The sequence below is a fragment of the Scylla paramamosain genome, chromosome 1 (assembly GCF_035594125.1).
Source record: "Scylla paramamosain isolate STU-SP2022 chromosome 1, ASM3559412v1, whole genome shotgun sequence".
Classification (NCBI taxonomy): Eukaryota; Metazoa; Arthropoda; class Malacostraca; order Decapoda; family Portunidae; genus Scylla; species Scylla paramamosain.
The window spans coordinates 1105001-1123385 of NC_087151.1; the positions used below are offsets into that span (position 1 = coordinate 1105001).

The 18385-nt window shown below is 40.9% G+C and overlaps 1 protein-coding gene across 1 annotated transcript in view; it reads right to left on the reverse strand.

Annotated features, from left to right (window-relative positions):
• LOC135105965 (uncharacterized) overlaps positions 1-17967 on the reverse strand; it is a 100575-nt gene extending 82608 nt beyond the window's left edge. Inside the window, exon 1 of the mRNA XM_064014705.1 lies at positions 16563-17967. Coding sequence (XP_063870775.1) covers positions 16563-16731 — 169 coding nt within the window. The 5' untranslated portion in view covers positions 16732-17967. The remainder of the gene's footprint in view (positions 1-16562) is intronic.
• Positions 17968-18385: the final 418 nt, after the last annotated feature.

Here is an 18385-nt window from a genome sequence, read left to right on the forward strand (position 1 = left end):
ACCTGCAACTTCGTAATTACATTCAGCAGACAAACATGAATAAATTGAATTACCTTGGGCCGCTTTTTTATACGCTCCTTTTAGCAAGTTCTCCACATCATTAGGGACGTCATTCCACGGCAGCGCAAACCCAACACATCCGTCACTCCTCTGTTAGCACCGGTGACGCTCCACTAAGGCTGTCCTGTCACCTCTGAACCCTCCTTCCCCTCTTCCTTCTACTTTGCTCTCCTGTCTGTTCCACTAGTACTGCAGTCGGTGTGAGCAGCTGTACAAACACTCTAGTCTAAAGGTCTGTTGTTGTTTGACTTCTTTTGTATTCCTTTGTATTCCTTATCATCATTCGCCGTATTCTCATCCTCCTCCTCTTTTCCTCTTCTCTTCTTTGTCCTTCTCTTTCTTTTCCTCTTTCTCCTCCTGAATTCCTCCTCCTTCTCCACTTTCCTTCTTTCTTCTTTTTCCTCCTCTCGTTTATTCTTTTTCTCCTCTTTCTTCCTTTTCTTCTTTTTCCTCGTCTCCTCCTGTTTTTTTTCTCTCTTTCTCCTCCTCCTCCTTCTCCTCCTTTCCCTCGTCGGTGGATGAAGAGGAGCCTTCGTCTTTGCTATCCTGTTTATCTCACTCTACGTTACATAGCTGAATCCCGCAAGAACCAACAAGTCTGCTGCTGTTCTTTTTCATTTATGTTTCTTTGTGTTCTTCCTTCACCACCACCACCACCACCACCCTCTCCTCCACCATTTTATTCCTTCACCAAGTAGTTAGTTACAATTACTTCCCAAACAACCACGCAAGGACCTAGACAGAGGCACGCTGCTGTTTGGTGACCCTACATAATCCTGTGTAATCCCTAACATTCGCCTCCCTTCTGAAAATAAAACGTTTTTTGTGCACTTCAACTCTTTTTATTTCTGTGTCGTCCTTTGTTAGCAATCGGGGCAATGTAAAAAATTTGTTTGCATGGACACACAGGAAAAGAGGGAGGAAATAGGAGGTAAATTTTGTCTTTTTCTAGGTTATGGAGTTATTTAATTAAAGACTGTACCACAAAAATATATGTTTAAAATGATACGAAAGATTTTAAAGAGATTATGAACAGTAGAAGAGACAGGAAATATGGAAATTTTTGTCTTTTCCAAGTTATGGAGTTATTTAAAAGAATACACCACAAAAAAACAGGTATATATCTAAAGTGTTGCTGTTACAGAAAAGATTGCCTCACAGTGAAGGGATAAAAAATCACGAACGATTCTAAAAGAGATTGATTATCAGCAATACAAAAAGAGAGATCTTGGAATCTATAATTAGCTTAATGTGAGCAAAATACTGACAACACCTTTTTTCCTATTTTTTTTTTCTTTACCCCCTGACAAGACTACACGCAACTAGACGCCTGTGAAACCCTAACTCCTCTGAAGCCTTGACAGTAAGTGGCGGTGACAAACACAAGCACTTACGCCAGCACAGAGAGTGCCGCGTGAGGCCACAACAACACTGGGATGAAGGACAGAGACGCGGTTCAAAGTCTGGCGTGTTGTGTGATGCTGGGGAGCGAAACACTATCCACAAGGAATTACCATTATACCACCCAAGGACGCTGCCCCCTCTGGCACACTAAGAGGTTTTAACTAATAGCACTCGCTCGCTCGCCCGCTCGTTCGGGGAACTAACAAACAGCTTTAGGGAAGGAAAAAAAGAAGGAAAAGAGGAAAACAAATGAATATCAGTAAAATATTGGCCAATTGTATTGCTGCTTCTGTTGTTTATTTTTTCTTGATTTACTTTTTCTTTTGCTTCTTCTTTTCTTCTTTTCTTTTCTTCTTCTTCCTGTTCTTCTTCTTCTTCGTTGTTGGTGGTGTTGTTGTTGTTGTTATTGTTGTTGGTATTGTCGTTGTTGTTGTAATCATCCATTCCTCCTCCTCCTCCTCCTCCTCCTCCTCCTCGTCCTTCTCCTCCTCCTCCTCATCATCATCATCATCATCCTTATCATCATCATCATCATCCTCCCCCTCCTCCTCCCTCGCGTTGCTGCCTACACACGGCGCTTCAAAACCATTCAGAGCTGACTTTTTCCAGGCATATAAAAGACGTTATGATTCTCAGAGGGGAAGTAATTGTAGCACAATGGAAGCAAACGGGCATTTGTACTTACAAGGACAAGCTAAACTGCAACCCAGCCAGGAACACACACACACACACACACACACACACACATTCTCTCTCTCCCAATCTCTCTCTCTCTCTCTCTCTCTCTCTCTCTCTCTCTCTCTCTCTCTCTCTCTCTCTCTCTCTCTCTCTCTCTCTACTCAGCTAACAATAATTATTCTAAGAAAAGAAAAGAAAAAAAAGAACAACAACAACAGCACAACCACACCCTCGCACACACACAAAAGACCGTCACATAAAATAGAAGGAGACCGAGAAAAGAAAAAGAAAAAACGAAAAAGAAGGAAGGAAACGACGAGAACTATAGAAGGAAGAGAGAGAGAGAGAGAGAGAGAGAGAGAGAGAGAGAGAGAGAGAGAGAGAGAGAGAGAGAGAGAGAGAGAGATAAGAACAGGAAGTCAACAAGAGGTAGCATAATACACACACACACACACACACACACACACACACACACACACACACACACACACACACACACACACACACGTAGGAGGAATATGAAGGCCTGCAAGTGAATAGGACGTGATATTAAGCCGTGCTGCCTCTCCATAAACACTACATTATGAATATGACGCGATGTTCTTGCCCCAAAAATACGTGGACGAGTTTTTTCTTTCTCTCAAGCTCCGCCTTCTCGTTCCGCTTGTATGATGTCCTCTGTCCTCGCCAAGTCTGTCTGTCTGTCTGTCTGTCTGTCTGTCTGTCCGTTCGTTCGGTCTCTCTCTCTCTCTCTCTCTCTCTCTCTCTCTCTCTCTCTCTCTCTCTCTCTCTCTCTCTCTCTCTCTCTCTCTCTCTCTCTCTCTCTCTCTCTCTCTCTCTCTCATGTGTATGTGTGTGTGTGTGTTTGTCCGTCTGTATATGTGTGTTCATGCAAACCATTTCTTTCACAATACTTTAAAAGTCAACAAAAGCACAACCCTACCTGCCAAAAGAGATAAATATTCTCGAAGGTAACAACACATACATAGAACGCACTGCCTCACGCCTCACACTGACAGCTAGACAAGCGTGTAGCAAAGAGTGATCAGTATGTAGTAGAGGCGACCAGTAGAGAGACAGCGGCATTATAATTTAGCCTGCCTTCAATATACGTTGGGTTGGGTCATTCTCCTTCATCCCGCCGCCCCACTAAACCATCCACCAGCCAGACAATGACGGGCGTATTTTCACGGAGAGACTTTCAGCTTTGTCAGCGAGTCGAGGCAGTCAAGGGAGGGACGGCCGCCGCAGCTGTGACTTCATTCAGTCATCCTATAACCGTAACAGTCTCAGTTTGGTCTCTGCGGAGAAGCGGCGTGACTCTCTCTCTCTCTCTCTCTCTCTCTCTCTCTCTCTCTCTCTCTCTCTCTCTCTCTCTCTCTCTCTCTCTCTCTCTCTGGGGTACGAAGGTAACATAAAGGGTTCAATTTTATATTTTCATTCGCGTTTTGCAATTTTTATGGGCAGTTTCTCAGGGTCGTCAGAAATAAGGTGCGCTTTGTGCAGTATGTTTAGTTAGTTATTATTTAGTACGTTAGTTAATTTGTTGGTTGATTAGTTGGTTGGCTATTTAGTAAGTTAGTTGTTTAAGTTAATCAGTAAGGAAAAATTGTTAACTGTCCCAAAAATCCGAATTTCTTGGTCTTCTTTACATTTTATTATTTTCTTTCATCCGTTCGTCTCATTAAATTCTATCGACTCATTTTACTTTTTCATCGTATTTGCTTTTCTATCTGGTTTCATTAATATTTCTTTATGGAAAATGCGAGAGATTTGACGTCCTAAACTCTATTTACTTTTATATGAGTGGAGGAAAAGAGTGGGGCTCAGTATTCCATGGTCTTAACACGTCTCTCTCTCTCTCTCTCTCTCTCTCTGTCTCTCTCTCTCTCTCTCTCTCTCTCTCTCTCTCTGAAGGGAAAAGCAGAGAGGTTCAGCGCTTCATGGTCTTACTTTAACACCCTCTTTTGTTCCCTGAGGGGCCAAAGAAAGAGGTTCTGTATCCCTAAGTCCTACCGGAACGCCTTTTTTTTTTTTTTTTTTTTCTGAGTCTTAATTTAATATCTTTTTTACTACCTTAAGGAGTAAGTAAAGAAATTCCGTGCTCCTATCTTCTACTAAAATATGTTTTCTCCTCTCTATCTATTTTTCTTATTTTCTTTAGTCTTAACGTTTTTTTTTAATTCTCTAAGAGGAAGAGAAAAGAAATTCGGTGTCCTTAAATCCTACTGGAATTATTTTTTTCTTCCTTTTTCCTTTAGTCTTGGTTAAACGTCCTTTTCTACTCCCTTAAGGACAAAGAAAATGAACCTCGGTGCCCTTAAGTAATACCGGAATGTATCTTTTTTCTTTTTTTTCTTTCTTCCTTTTCTTTAACTCTTTGCTAAGCAGACGAAAGACGTGAGGCGCTCCGAGACACCACTCATAACCAAACACGTCCTCTTTACTCCTGAAGGGCGAGGAGAGAAGAGAGACTCGGCGCTTCTCACACTTAAGACCAGAACCTACCTCACCTCCACGCCCAGCACGCCCACCTCCTGCCTGCATTTTGTCCGGAACACTCCACGCACGCCCGTGAGGTGCAGTTTATTTTCAGGCTCACACAAGGCACCGCGAGACTCCTTCCCTCCATCTCCCTCTCCCTCGGTTGGTCGCGGCGCCGAGTGATTAACGGCGGGGCGGCTTAATTAATGGGCGGGAGGGCCATTGCGGGGCTTGGTGGCTCTTCACCGCCACCTGCAGCGTGTGTGTGTGTGTGTGTGTGTGTGTGTGTGTGTGTGTGTGTGTGAGTGGTATTCCTGCCTGCTGGTGTGTAGTGTGGGACCTTCTTATACCACCAAGGACATTCTTCTCCTTGCCGGCGCCGCCACCACAACCATCATCACCACCACCCCTGCCACAAACACTAGGAGCGCAAGCATTGTACACTATTGTGGTCATAAGTTGAATAACCTGCTTTCTCTTCCATTGCGTTTGATGTTTTCTCTTTGTGATCTTCTGACAGTCTCCTTATAAAAGATTTTATATTTTCAACAGACATGAGGCAAAATGCTAAATAAAGTAGATGTTAGGCAGTATTGTGTTTCCTATAATAAAACATCATCACGAACGTAAGAAAACACACATAATCTAAATATGATCGGGAATTGTGGCCATATATCCAAGTATGGAGTTCTTTAGTTTCTTACACGATATCACGAACTGAGAGGAGTCTGATGTACTGAGATTCACATTCACCTCATACACGGCGTCGCGAGCTTCTCCTGGTAGGTGTGGGTGTCCGTACATTCTGAATACTGTATACAGAGAAGAAAGCTCCGAAGAAAGTTACTCTCCCTCATCAGTATACCGAATCATCGTCTTGCATAGAGGTGAGTCAGGCAGACTACGTGGCCTTTGACATGACTTTACCATCAGTACTCAATGGATACGTGTAATACTCTTTCTATTAAACACTCTCACTTTTCGACATCTTTTTTTCCATATTCTGTTCTTTAATTGGAGAAGAATTTCAGCGCCTTGAATATTAACTAATGGCAACATACAACAATGAAAGTTCAAATCCACAATTATAAATTCAAAACCTAGTAGTACAGATGCAATGCAAGTGTTACCTTGTAAATGTTGCATGTTTAAAAGTACATTTCCTAACGCATTATTATTATTATAGTTGTTGAATATGCAATTAAAATATTAATACCGGCATTGTTTATTTCTTAATTAACTGTATTTCATTGCAGGCGGTAAAGTTCCTCATTTCATTTATTTGTACATTTATATAAGTCCAGCTACGCATATATCTAAATGTAGTGATGTTCATATGATTCATATGTGTGTGTTTTAAATGAAAGAGAGAGAGAGAGAGAGAGAGAGAGAGAGAGAGAGAGAGAGAGAGAGAGAGAGAGAGAGAGAGAGAGAGAGAGAGAGAGACGGATACAGATACAGTAACACAGACAGACGAACAAATAGACAAAGATACACAAGCATAACCAAATTTTCATCCTTATCTCTTCCATACGTGTTCAACTGTGTTCTCTAATTACGCTGTCAAACACCTGCCTGCCTGCACTAACTCATCCCAATGCCACGCCTTCCCTTAATCCTTTACTGCTCATAACACTGACTTCATTTGGGTAACCCGAGACAATTTTACTGAACCAAAAACTATAACAGGATAGGACAGAAAATAATGGGTTCAAGCTTCATGAAATTATATTTAAACAAAAGATCGGAAGGAATTGGTTCTCACATAGAGTGGTAGGTGAATAGAATACACTCAGTAATCAGGCGGTTCGTGCTGTGCCGTTAGGAAACTTTAGCAGAAGATTAGACAAATTTATGGAGGAAGATGAGAGGTAGAAATACGTTAGTGTTTCATTAAAGGTACCGCCACGTGTAGGTCTGATGGCTTCCTGCAACTTCCCTTATTTTCTTAAGTAACTAAAAGGCACTTAAATATCTGAGCTAACCCATCAACATTTCCGTCGGTTTTGGCTTTCAGAATCATACTCTATGCTTCACACCTTTTCATCATATCCCTGGAATTACCACAACACAGATGTAACTACCACTCCTCAACTCCACCCAAAACAAGAATAAAACAAAGGCGAACAGAACGCAGCACAAATGTGAGGAGGAGGAGGAGGAGGAGGAGGAGGAGGAGAAAGAGAGAAGCAGCAGCACACACGCCCATGAACTACACAAGGGAGCGTTATAAGACTTAGCAATGAAGGTGAGGGAGGAAGCAGGTAATGATAATAATCTGTGCCTTAATCTGCCTTTCACTTGCACACTCGCATTCCTTCCCTACATAATCCTCTCTAATGTTACCATAGCGTCTGTGTGTGTGTCCCCTGCGCGGCTGTTCCCTCGCCACCCTTCCCTTCACGCTGGCACATAATATTACTAACAATATTACTCAGGCAACAGGGAACTCTTGCTCCTCTTCATTCCCCTTCCCTGAAATAGTGTGCGTCTGTAATGCATGTTAAAGTTACACCAAGGACACCTGTAGCTGACGAGAGAGAGAGAGAGAGAGAGAGAGAGAGAGAGAGAGAGAGAGAGAGAGAGAGAGAGAGAGAGAGAGAGAGAGAGAGACTACAACCCAATAAATCATGCATGCATTTACCTTCCTTTCACTCTTTCATGTTATACACTATCCAGTTAGAGGATACACACACACACACACACACACACACACACACACACACACACTCTCTCTCTCTCTCTCTCTCTCTCTCTCTCTCTCTCTCTCTCTCTCTCTCTCTCTCTCTCTCTCTCTCTCTCTACCTACCTAACCTCCAATCAACAATAAGCTACCCAGTACAAGATATAATCAAAGGCAAAGATTTTCCGATCCAATCCTACTTAGCTTCTTTTCATTGGGATCGAAGCCTCCTCATAGGGAATTCCCAGAGAGAGAGAGAGAGAGAGAGAGAGAGAGAGAGAGAGAGAGAGAGGGGGGGCGGGGGAGGCGTGTGGTCATATCTCTTCTAATAATGACTATTTGCTTCCAGTAGCGAACGACCATCAGGTACCCTCATTATGATAAAATACGAGGAAGAGGAGGAGGAGGAGGAGGAGGAGGAGGAGGAGGAGGAGGAGGAGGAGGACACTGAAAACAAGGAGGAGGGGAAAGATGATGATAAAATGAAAAAGGGGAAGATGAATGGAACTGGAGAGAGAGAGAGAGAGAGAGAGAGAGAGAGAGAGAGAGAGAGAGAGAGAGAGAGAGAGAGAGAGAGAGAGAGAGAGAGCGGAAACAATGGAAAGGACAGAATGGGAAAGGAAGCAGGAGGGAAAACCATAAATATTCAAATGAGATAAATTAACAGAGAGAGAGAGAGAGAGAGAGAGAGAGAGAGAGAGAGAGAGAGAGAGAGAGAGAGAGAGAGATAGTGGAGGCTCTGTGTAAAACATGATTTATCAAGACACACATAGCCCTCTCTCTCTCTCTCTCTCTCTCTCTCTCTCTCTCTCTCTCTCTCTCTCTCTCTCTCTCTCTCTCTCTCTCTCGTCTCCCAGGGCTGTAAATAATGATTAATTCGCTTAGAAGAAAGCCTCCTCTCCCTTTCCTCTTCCTCCTTCCTCTCCTCTTTTAACCCTTTTCTTACTTCTTTCCTTCTTCCTCCATCCGCTCCCTTTTTCTTCACCTGTGGCCCTTTGCCGGGAAACTCAACAATTTTTTCCACTAATATAATCCATGTTTTTCTCACTGACGATGCAGAATCCTTGACAAACTCACTCCATTCACGAGAACATCAAGGAAAGCCTATGTAACTTTCAGCACAGCCTGTTCAAAGCACACGAGATGACACAGAAAAGGTTCAGAGTTTTAAAAAGTAGATCAGACGTGTTCATGGATGGGAGTGATAGGTAGAAACAGACATGTTTTATATAGGGTAGGTCTGGTGGCTTCTTGTAACTTCCTTTGTGTTCTTATGCCCTTATGTTTATGAATAGGTGATAGGTGGAAACAGATAGGCATGTTTTATACAGGGACTCCCACGTGTAGGTCTGATGACTTCTTGCAGCTTCCCTTGTCTTCATTAATGTTTATGTTTATGAGTCTCTGCGACAGTTATATAATACCACATAGTTATTACTGGCTGGGGCAACACAAGATTACTTCTCTCCGCCACGATGAGCTTTAAAGATGATGATCGTTATGAAGAACCTCAACCACTTCATCGCCACTGCCATCATCATCATTGTCATTGGTCGTGGTTGTCATTGTCATCACTATCATATTAATTGGTCTGTATGATTATACTGCAAGAGAGAGAGAGAGAGAGAGAGAGAGAGAGAGAGAGAGAGAGAGAGAGAGAGAGAGAGAGAGAGAGAGAGAGAGAGAGAGAGAGAGAGAGAGAGCGTGTGTGTGTGTGTGTATAACCAATTTCTGTGTTTTACTAAGCCATGTACCTGCACATACACACACACACACACACACACACACACACACACACACACACACACACACACACACACACACACATATGTAACAAATACCGCCACAGCTAATGAAAACTCACCGACCAAACATAAAACGGATGAAAAAAAAAAAAATGAAAAAATGTGAAACGCCATGTCACGAAATGAAAAACCAAACAAAACCAATAAACAAACTAATACATGAAAAGAAAAAGAAAAAGAAAAAGAAGACTACGAGAAGTGAAAAAAATAGAAAAAATACATCACAAATCAAAACTATTAGCCAGTTGAAATGGTGAACGAATGTGGATGTATTATAAAAAAAATGAAATAAATGAAATAAAGCGAAATTAAATAAATAAAAACAGATAAATAAATACGAAACACAACTGAAAGCAAAGAATTTTTAGAAACACGATATTTTGTGAAGCATTTTTGGGGGTTTTAACATTCGCTCTTTCAGAAACTAAAATATATACACTGAAAATAAGAGGAAGAGAGAGAGAGAGAGAGAGAGAGAGAGAGAGAGAGAGAGAGAGAGAGAGAGAGAGAGAGAGAGAGAGAGAGAGAGAGAGAGAGAGAGAAAAGGATAAAGATAAAAAGACCATGCTGTATGTGTGTGTGTGTGTGTGTGTGTGTGTGTGTGTGTGTGTGTGTGTGTGTGTGTGTGTGTGTGTGTGTGTGTGTGAAAGCGCGCGAAATTCAGGCGCAGTATTTCATATTTGGATTTACGAAGAAGGAGGAAGAAGAAAGAAGCAAGAGGAAGAAGAGAAAGAAGAAAAGGAGGAGGAGGAGGAGGAGGAGGAGGAGGAGGAGGAGGATAAAGGGATTACCACCCCGGGAATCGTACTAAAAAAAAAAAATGCAGCAAATTAACTGAGAGAGAGAGAGAGAGAGAGAGAGAGAGAGAGAGAGAGAGAGAGAGAGAGAGAGAGAGAGAGAGAGAGAGAGCAAAATCGCCGTTTCAGCGGGACAGTGCGGGTCATAATTTCACATTAGGGACGACCTCAACTACTTAATGAGGAAAGCGGAAGAAAATGGTGCGTGCGTGCGTGTGCGTGCGTGTGTGTGCGTGCGTGTGTGTGCGTGCGTGTGTGTGCGTGCGTGTGTGTGTGTATGTGTGTGTGTACCTCTCCTTATATTATACAGAGAGGGCCATTTAAAATACATATACGTGTTATTATACAGAAAAAAGCTCGTTTAATACTATACATACTTATAACTATACAGCCAAGCAACATTTAGTGATACATATACACGTGTAACCTATACAAAAAAATATCTAATAATACAGTACGTTCCTCGTAATGATTAGAAGAGTGAACAAAGGCAAGGGTCAAGACAATTACTACTTACAAGAACTACAGCACTGGGACTGGACACAAAGAGGATAATTAACTTGAACATTCATCCTCCTTACTGTCCTCACTTCGCTGAGAATTACATTTATGAAGATAATAACAGTTCACGATTAAGCGTTTAATTAATAGTACGTTAATCAAAGCGGTGTTCATTTATGGCTAAGTAAGAGTTTAAATAATAGTTTCTTAATCCATGTTATATAAACCAGTAAAAATCATAATCTTGACTTTTATTTATTCTTTCACTTATTTTATTCTTTCTTTTCTTTCCTTTTTTTTTTTTCTATAAGAATTAAAATACTGGGAAACAAAGCTCAGAAACAGAACTGAAACAACCTTGAACAACATGTGAATCTTACCGACTCAGTGAGGAGTTGTGTGTGTAGCAGCAGCACTAGAAATAAGCACATTAGAGGGACAGCACAAGTATAGTCAGTCTGGGAACGGGCGGCAGAGAGGCGAAACTGACGTGTTTTGGTCATGTGCAGATGAAAGGACGAGGAGAAGGCCGGAGGTGAGCCCGCCAGACAGAAGAGAGGAAGACCAAAGAGGTTTATAGATGCATTAAAGGAAGACATGCTGGTGATGGCACGGTGCGACAGAAGACTCAGAAGACACCAATAAAGTGGAGACAGCGATCCGTTGTGGCGACCCTTAGCGAGAGACGCCCAAAGAAGGTATTACGTACAACTAGCTTTCAGTGTGTATCAGCAAAACTATGTCGAGCCGTGTTACTTAGTAAATGCCTCACTTAGTCTCTCCCCCTTAAGTTATGTACATTTTTTATGCCATGAATATCAATCTAGTAAGCTCTGAAACTCCCTGCCTGCTTCTGTATTTTCTCCCTAACCTAAGGCCTTTCGTTCTTTCAAGGAGGAAGTTTCATGCCACTTCTCAAATTCTGGTTAATCCTTTTTGAGACTGCACACACATTGGAACGAGCACCTTCAGTGGGACTCTTTCTGATTTTTTATTGTCCTATACCAGAGTCCATCTTGCATGAAAAATAAATAAACAAAAAAAGTCAATCAACCAGTCAATCCCACTTTGAGTATGTACAAGGGAGAGGGAGAGAGGGAGAGAGAGAACTACTCGCCACAAGAAGTGACAGGAACCCATATGCAGCGCTTGATCCCGGACCCACAAAACACCACTGGGCGATACACAGCCTGACACTGACTGATTGACCACATGACTGATTGACTAAAATGAATGAGGGATGATCTGCACGGCTGACTGACTGATTCGCTCGCTCACTCACATACTCTTTCACTAGATGGTTTTGATATTATGATAAGAAGTTACAAGTCTCTCTCTCTCTCTCTCTCTCTCTATCGTCGCTCTCTCTCTCTCTCTCTCTCTCTCTCGTCTACTCTCTCTCTCTCTCTCTCTCTCTCTCTCTCTCTCTCTCTCTCAGTTGTAATGAAGGTCCAAGTCATTCACGCACCATCCATACTTCACACTTGTATCGGTCACGACATTTGCAGCATCACGACCTTCACGCAAGAAACTCGTTCTCTTTCACTGTGCACGAGGGCTATCACCTTTCCTCGGAGCGGGCCAAGCAAAGACCAGTAGACCTTTGTGATTGCAGTGCGCCTCGTAAGCCTGCCAACTGATGCAAATATCAATCATTACAAGACTCATATGATGGCAGGATGTGTAAGACGACCAAGCCACATGTCAGATTTTACGGCCGTGGGATAATCTTTACGTTTTCCTTTCGTTCCTTCGTTTGATGGAGAAAGACTCGCAATGTATCACTGGTCTTGAACTACGAGGAATAGCAGTGATAGCAGCGATGGCCATTGGTGAGTAAAATTTTATAATGCTTCACCGGGTTCTGAATACATTAAAAGTACAATTGGATGTAAAATAAGAAAAAATATAGAGTTGAGAGTTACAACGTCTGGAGTTCGCCTCGAGCTTCAATATACCAGGATGATTGAAATTGGTTGTGATTATAAGCGTTTCAAATCTCAAACTGACGAATAATGCATGTACGACATACTGTTTCATTTATTTACTATATATTCTTTTATCTATTCTTTTATTTTTTTTTTATTTTTTTTTATTTTTTTGTTTTTTTTATTTATCTATTTACTTATTTACTTAGAGTCACGGCCAACAGTCGACTAACACAGCTAACTCATTGTGGCGTGTTCACTCAGTCTTGGTCCTCTGATGTACTGAGAATATTAATAATAGCCAGGTTTCGTAAGGAGATTGCCAGCAGATCAGAAGACTTAAGACTCGGGCGAAACACAAACCACAGTGGGAGTGTACAAAGTTACGTACTTAACAAGCCACGACTACACACGAATATAGAAAACCGTACTCCTTCAACACGAAAACACTGCAGCTTATTGCTTTCCCGTGTACCGTCTCAATCCTTCTCATCCCTGCGTCCATTGATAAGCTTGCGACACGTAAGATAAATATACTGATTACCTCACCTGTATTACCTGAAGTAGACGTCTGAATATCTTGCATAACTAAAATTCGAATCAACTTGTAGCGTGAGACAAAGGTCGTGAACCCAGCCACTGACCCTATACAGAGTGCCCACCCTATCCACGTTGCGCTACCTCTCCCTGTTTGTACCCCCTGCCACTCTATATCCATGCAGGGCCAGAGAGCGTGTTCCCGCCTGCCTGCACGGACCATTACCACACACGCTCCACCGCCGCGCATTTTGTTACAGTTTGGGTGGCGGAAGCAGCAGCAGTAGTAGCGCCTATTACCGTGTTGAAGTGTTACCCTGACGAGGGCGTGTGTCAGGCTTAGCGGCGCCAGCACACAATGTAATGCCTCATCATGCTAAGAGTATATACCGGACTCTCTTTAGTGGGGTTAAACTTCAGTGCCAACCGTGTGTACTTTGAGGATTAAGTCCGTTCTGATGTGGAAAATTTGAGAGAAAAAAAAAAAAAAAAGGATTGTGCGCTACAGTGAGTAAAATGTTGAGCTAAAAATAAGGTATCAATAACGCAGAATAAAATTATGTTAAACTGGCAAAATTAAGGTCTGTTTTGACGTGTAAAAGTAGAAAAACTGCACTTTGTGGGATACAGTCAGAAAAATCAAATAGGTATAATAAAAACAATATAATATCAAGCAAAAAAAAAATAAATAAATAAATAAAAATACAGTAATAAAAAATGATAGAAAAATCACGATATGAAAAAATCTAACCCATAAAAAAATCTCATTGGAAAGAGTACAGGCATACATAACAAGAGTATTAAGTATATTCCATGACTTAACTGCGTTCCTGCAGGTAAGAAGCGTGCAGGTAAGCAAAAATAAATAAAAGAGAAGAAAAAAAAACGATGTAAATAAGATACAATAATAAGAAAAAAAAAGGAAAATAACGACAGAAAAAAAAATAAATAAATAATAATAAATGCATACAGGTACAACAATAGCATTACGTATATACCACGAAATAATTGTGCGCTTCAAGGTAGTAAATAAAAAGAACTAAAAATAAGAAAAAAATAACTTAAAAATTCAGATAAAAAAAAAATACGAAAAAAAAAAGATCAATGAATAAAACTACCTCATTCTAAAAGTGGTTAATCGTGTTCCTCCAGGTAAGAAGTGGGCAGGTAAGTAGGTATGAGCCATTAGCCGTGCAGGTGTCTGGGGCAAGGCAATGGGCTGGCTAAACGACCCCATACTGCAACATTATACCACCACCACCACCACCAGCCAGCCAGCCACCCAGCCACTGACAGAGAGAGAGAGAGAGAGAGAGAGAGAGAGAGAGAGAGAGAGAGAGAGAGAGAGAGAGAGTAAAATTGCCGTTCGCTCTTCTTAAATTTCGAAATACTGAAACGAACAAAGAGATGGGAGAGAGAGAGAGAGAGAGAGAGAGAGAGAGAGAGAGAGAGAGAGAGAGAGAGAGAGAGAGAGAGAGAGAGAGAGAGAGAGAGAGAGAGAGAGAGAGAGATCTTTGGATTTTTTTTATTTTTGTATCACTTTTTTTCCCGCGATGTATAATGCTAATAGTTTTAAAATCGACAAATTTCTGACATTGCTTCTGCATTATAATTACGTATTTTTGATAACCATCAAACTTTTTTTTTATAACTAGATAATTTTTGGTACCCATTCAACTTTTTTTAATCATTAGCAACGTGTAATGTATAATTTTTAAGGTATTTCAACAAAATCACCTTCTACCATATTCATTTCAGTGTGCAGCATTTCTGTTTTACATTTAACAAAGTATTTTTCACGATGTTTAATTATATTACATATGAAGTGTTATTGATAGTTTTCATTTGTTTTATAAGCGAGTGCTCATAATTAATTTAATCTATTTCGAAATACTTGAAGGCTTCTCACATTATTTTTAAAAGATTGAAAGTTGATATAATGTTTCATCATTTAATAAGCACTATCGTTTTAATACTTATATTAATAGTTGAAGTTGACATATTCCTCTTATATATTTCGCATCTGAGTCTAGAGACATTTTGGGGACAGTGTGGTTTGGGTGCCAAGCGTCTCGAGTACCAAACGTCCTGAGGCCTATTTGAACCCTGGTCGATCTGTCTTGAGGATCATCAGACCTTAGTACCATCCACCCCAGTACCAAGTGAATAGCTCCCTATTTTGCAATACAAGCACCTGAATACTTTTTATGTGCCTTTAATGTAAGTTGGTATTATTTGCTCATCTATTTAGAAACGGTTCGATTCTTTTCGCCTCTCTCTTCAACTCCTGTGTTCGTGTATTGAAATCATCTATTTTGAAATACTAATACTTCACTATTTATCATGTTCTTTAATTAAAAGTTAAAATTTTATGTATTTATTCAGTTAACTCAGAACACCGTCACTTCAATATTTTACTTTTCTTTTTTTTTTTTTTTTCCTGTACAAGTTGATTTATTTCTTTCGTCTATTTTGAAATGCGAGCACTTCAATACTTTATCTCTCTCTCTCTCTCTCTCTCTCTCTCTCTCTCTCTCTCTCTCTCTCTCTCTCTCTCTCTCTCTAGCTGAACGTACCTAACCTATGTATGTTGTTACATAAGAATCTGCGTACCATGTATATATGTATGTACATGTACACTACAAGGCCGGTGCGAGGAACACACTTTATACTATTGCTACAAGTTTCAAAGACTTCCACTGCACTCCCTGTTGCTATTATTATATATTCTCTCCAAGCTAAACCATTACACCTTTCGAATCCCAATTGCTGCTACTACTACTATTACTGTTGCTGCTGCTGCTATTACTACTCCTATTAATACTAACAGCAATACTAATAATATTACTAATATTACTACTGATAATAATAATGATTATGTAACTGGGTTCTTGAATTTCGAGATGCAGAAATGAACAAAGGAATAAAGAATACAGACAAATGCAGAGAGAGAGAGAGAGAGAGAGAGAGAGAGCGTTTGAGGCTATGCATCAGTCACAGATAGTCATATATATATATATATATATATATATATATATATATATATATATATATATATATATATATATATATATATATATATATATATATATATATATATATGGGTTATCAATGACCTATAGTGGTTCGCTCCTCGGGTGGTTTGCTTGCGAACCTTTCCCCATCTCGTCCCCCTTATCACAAACAACGGACGAGCTTTCAAGATATTTCGCTGGTTTACCCTCTTAAGACCTACAGCAGTGCACAGAATATACAGAGACTTCTCTCTGTATATTCTGTGCATCCTATCTCTGCCTTAGGTGAACCGCAGTTGATGCATCGGGGACAACTATTCGTCATAGACTTAAGGAATGCGCGGCGCAGGATGGTGCACGCAGAAGGGAACTCTGCCGCCATGATGCAGTGTGAATGGTCGAACTACACTTCACTTATTTGTAAACCGTATTTTTTTTTTTTTTTTTTTTTTTGCTTGCGGAAAAAAAAAAAAAAAAAAAAAAACAGCTGGCCAACTGAATGAGGAACCACTGTGCTCAGAACTTCAACTTGGAAGCATCCTATGTCTGGCTGGCAATGGTCGAACGAGGCTTAACGTGCTAGTTCAACGAAACTTAATTAGTCATTACGCCGAATCTACAGATCTAATCACCAGCCTGTTGTATCTATAAAAAAAGGAGTTTCTATTTACCTTTGTATGGATCGGGCGGAACAGGGACGTCTCCAGGCACCGGTCCACTTGTTGCTGAAATGTCGTCATTGGAGACTTGACTGAGGCGGCCTGTGATTACGTAATTATATGCTATTTTCTGTCTTCTTGCTTCACTCTGCCCACTGGTATTGTTCACAGCACTGGGCATACACTGAACACATCCTCTCTATGTGTTCACCATCCAAGAATCAATGTTTTAGGCGAGTTTCACTCCGTATCACGATGCTTTCTCATCTCAGCTGGCACTGATCTTGATCTTGATGGTACAGATGGCTCGGGATCACTCCTAAGCTAGGCCTTTGGATCAGCAACTCTTGTAGAAGGGGGAAAAAAAAAAAAAGAAAGAGAAACGAACAACATCCTCTACACTAATTGTTCTTACATCTGGCACGCTACATTCTCTCCAGAAACTTCACCACCTCAATCATCCTTTCATTCGCCTCTCTACACAGTCCCAGCAACAACACCATCCACTCCTTTCCTGTCTTCTCCACTCTTTCATTCCAATCATGCCCTATCTCAGTCAGTATCACCTGCATCATCTCATTCTTATCTCTGGCATACTTCATACATTCCAGCACCACGTGTTCCAGTCTCATCCTCTCATGTCACTTATCTGGCAGGCACACTTTGATGCGGGACTCGACCATCTGTATGTAACTCCTTGTGTTCACATACATACACTGTGCCCTCGCTCGGAAGAAAAGATCACCGCCCAGGCTTCCATCATACCACTTTCATACCTCGGGGCCTCTTTCTCCTTGTACCATTCCAGGATCTTCTTTCTTTCCATTTCATTCTTCTATTCATTCAGTCCCACACGTTTCACTTATTTGTCTATCTCATTTTTCCATTTTCTCACATCCCATTCAGCTCCCACTCTGCCTCCTCTTGTTGCCACCCATTCACGCTCATTTTCATTCCTCCCAGCCATTCTCATCGCCCACACAACTTATAATCCATTCCTGTCTGTCATTCTCATGCACCTCTTCCTCCATTTGCTTCCACTTTCATTCCACAGGTACAGCTTCCTTGCTATTCTTGCATCATCCATTCTCGCAAGCCTAATCTTGTACATAAGTGTGGCTTTTGTGAGTCTTTCCCTAAAGGTGATCCATCCCATATCACCTCTCAGGTTAAAACTCAGGTCAAAAAAACGAAAAAAATAAAAATAAATAAATAAATAACTCGTTAATTTTAATTCAGGTCAAACTTTTATGAAAACTTGAAAAAAAAAAAAAAACTTTCACACGCTAATTTTGAAACTCCCTGATTTGCGATTTACACTCAATTCCCACAATGCTCAGCGCGCACATGACCTATGTGCGCCAAGCTGACGCGCTCATGTGTACGGGTGGTAACTCAATACGTACACACAGTCTATGCAAGTCAGAATGCACGCACATATGTATATCTTGTGTGTGTGTGTGTGTGTGTGTGTGTGTGTGTGTGTGTGCTGGACGCTCACGTGATGATCGGGACACGAAGGGATATGCATACATGGTAGAGAAACACACACACACACACACACACACACACACACACACACACACACACACACACACAATAATACATAACATAACCCCAAATATACATGATAATACACACACATAGTCATCAATATACATAATTATACGTATACAACTACACACTCATACACACACACACACACACACACACACACACACACACACACACACACACACACACACACACACACACACACACACACACAAATAAACAACAATACGTACATTACATAACCCCAATATACATGATAATACACATACATAGCTATCAAT